At 31.4% G+C, this 1,156-nt stretch overlaps 1 protein-coding gene across 1 annotated transcript; it reads left to right on the top strand.

The window, feature by feature from the left end:
- Positions 1-82: 82 nt before the first annotated feature.
- On the top strand, positions 83-508 carry LOTGIDRAFT_148895 (hypothetical protein; the record flags this gene model as incomplete). The annotated part of the gene is made up of 1 exon (XM_009049900.1): positions 83-508. A coding segment is annotated over one exon (426 nt), but the record flags the coding sequence as incomplete, so codon positions are not given.
- Positions 509-1,156: the final 648 nt, after the last annotated feature.

Genomic DNA, 1,156 nt, shown 5'->3' with positions numbered 1-1,156 from the left:
GGTAATGACTTGACCAATTTTAGATACCACATCCAGCACTTTCAGGACTTATCTTGCGTTCTTTAAGAATGATTATTTTATTGAAACTAAAGTCATTGAAACCAAAGTCATTGAAACTAAAGTCATTGAAACCAAAGTCATTGAAACCAAAGTCATTGAAACCAAAGTCATTGAAACTAAAGTCATTGAAACTAAAGTCATTGAAACTAAAGTCATTGAAACCAAAGTCATTGAAACCAAAGTCATTGAAACCAAAGTCATTGAAACTAAAGTCATTGAAACCAAAGTCATTGAAACCAAAGTTATTGAAACCAAAGTCATTGAAACCAAAGTCATTGAAACCAAAGTCATTGAAACTAAAGTCATTGAAACTAAAGTCATTGAAACCAAAGTCATTGAAACCAAAGTCATTGAAACCAAAGTCATTGAAACTAAAGTCATTGAAACCAAAGTCATTGAAACCAAAGTCATTGAAACTAAAGTCATTGAAACTAATAGATGTATTTAGGTTGCTACAACAGGAGATGTATAAGATAGATAAGTTAATAAATATTTATATTTCATGCAAGATTTCTGGATAATATTTTTATAGCTGAATACAGATCATTATTACAATGGTCTCCAGGTTGTATTTGCCGGTCATGTCTGACTAGATCTTCTTAAGTAAGATGAAGTTTGGTAACTTCTGTTGAAGAATTTAGTATCTCAGATTACATGCTATAGTCAAACATGTATTAAGCATGTGCTCTTAGGAATGTGAATTTGTTGTCTTACTGAAGATGGATAGCTCAATGATAAATGATAAGCATACCTGTTATTCTTACTTAATTCTATTTCTTGACTGTAATTATTGAAATTTACCCCATTGCACCCTGCATGGCGTTGACTGTCTTCATTAGCGTACATGATGCAGAAAAGTTGGACGTAAAACTCCAGTAATTTCATTTCATTTTATAATTATTGAAATTGTTGGCAAGGCAAGGCATCCTACTTATCCTACTGGGTTTGTCAATCTTTCAGAAAGACTTTATACTACATGTAGGCTATTAATAATTTGAGATAATTCTAATATAACTCAATAACTATCAAGACTAGGAATCTGGTTTTAGTTGTATATACCATGTCAGACTTGCAGGCTAAAATTCAGAATGATTTT

Source organism: Lottia gigantea (genome assembly GCF_000327385.1).
Source record: "Lottia gigantea unplaced genomic scaffold LOTGIsca_14006, whole genome shotgun sequence".
Taxonomy (NCBI): Eukaryota; Metazoa; Mollusca; class Gastropoda; family Lottiidae; genus Lottia; species Lottia gigantea.
This window is presented reverse-complemented; position numbering and strand designations above follow the sequence as displayed.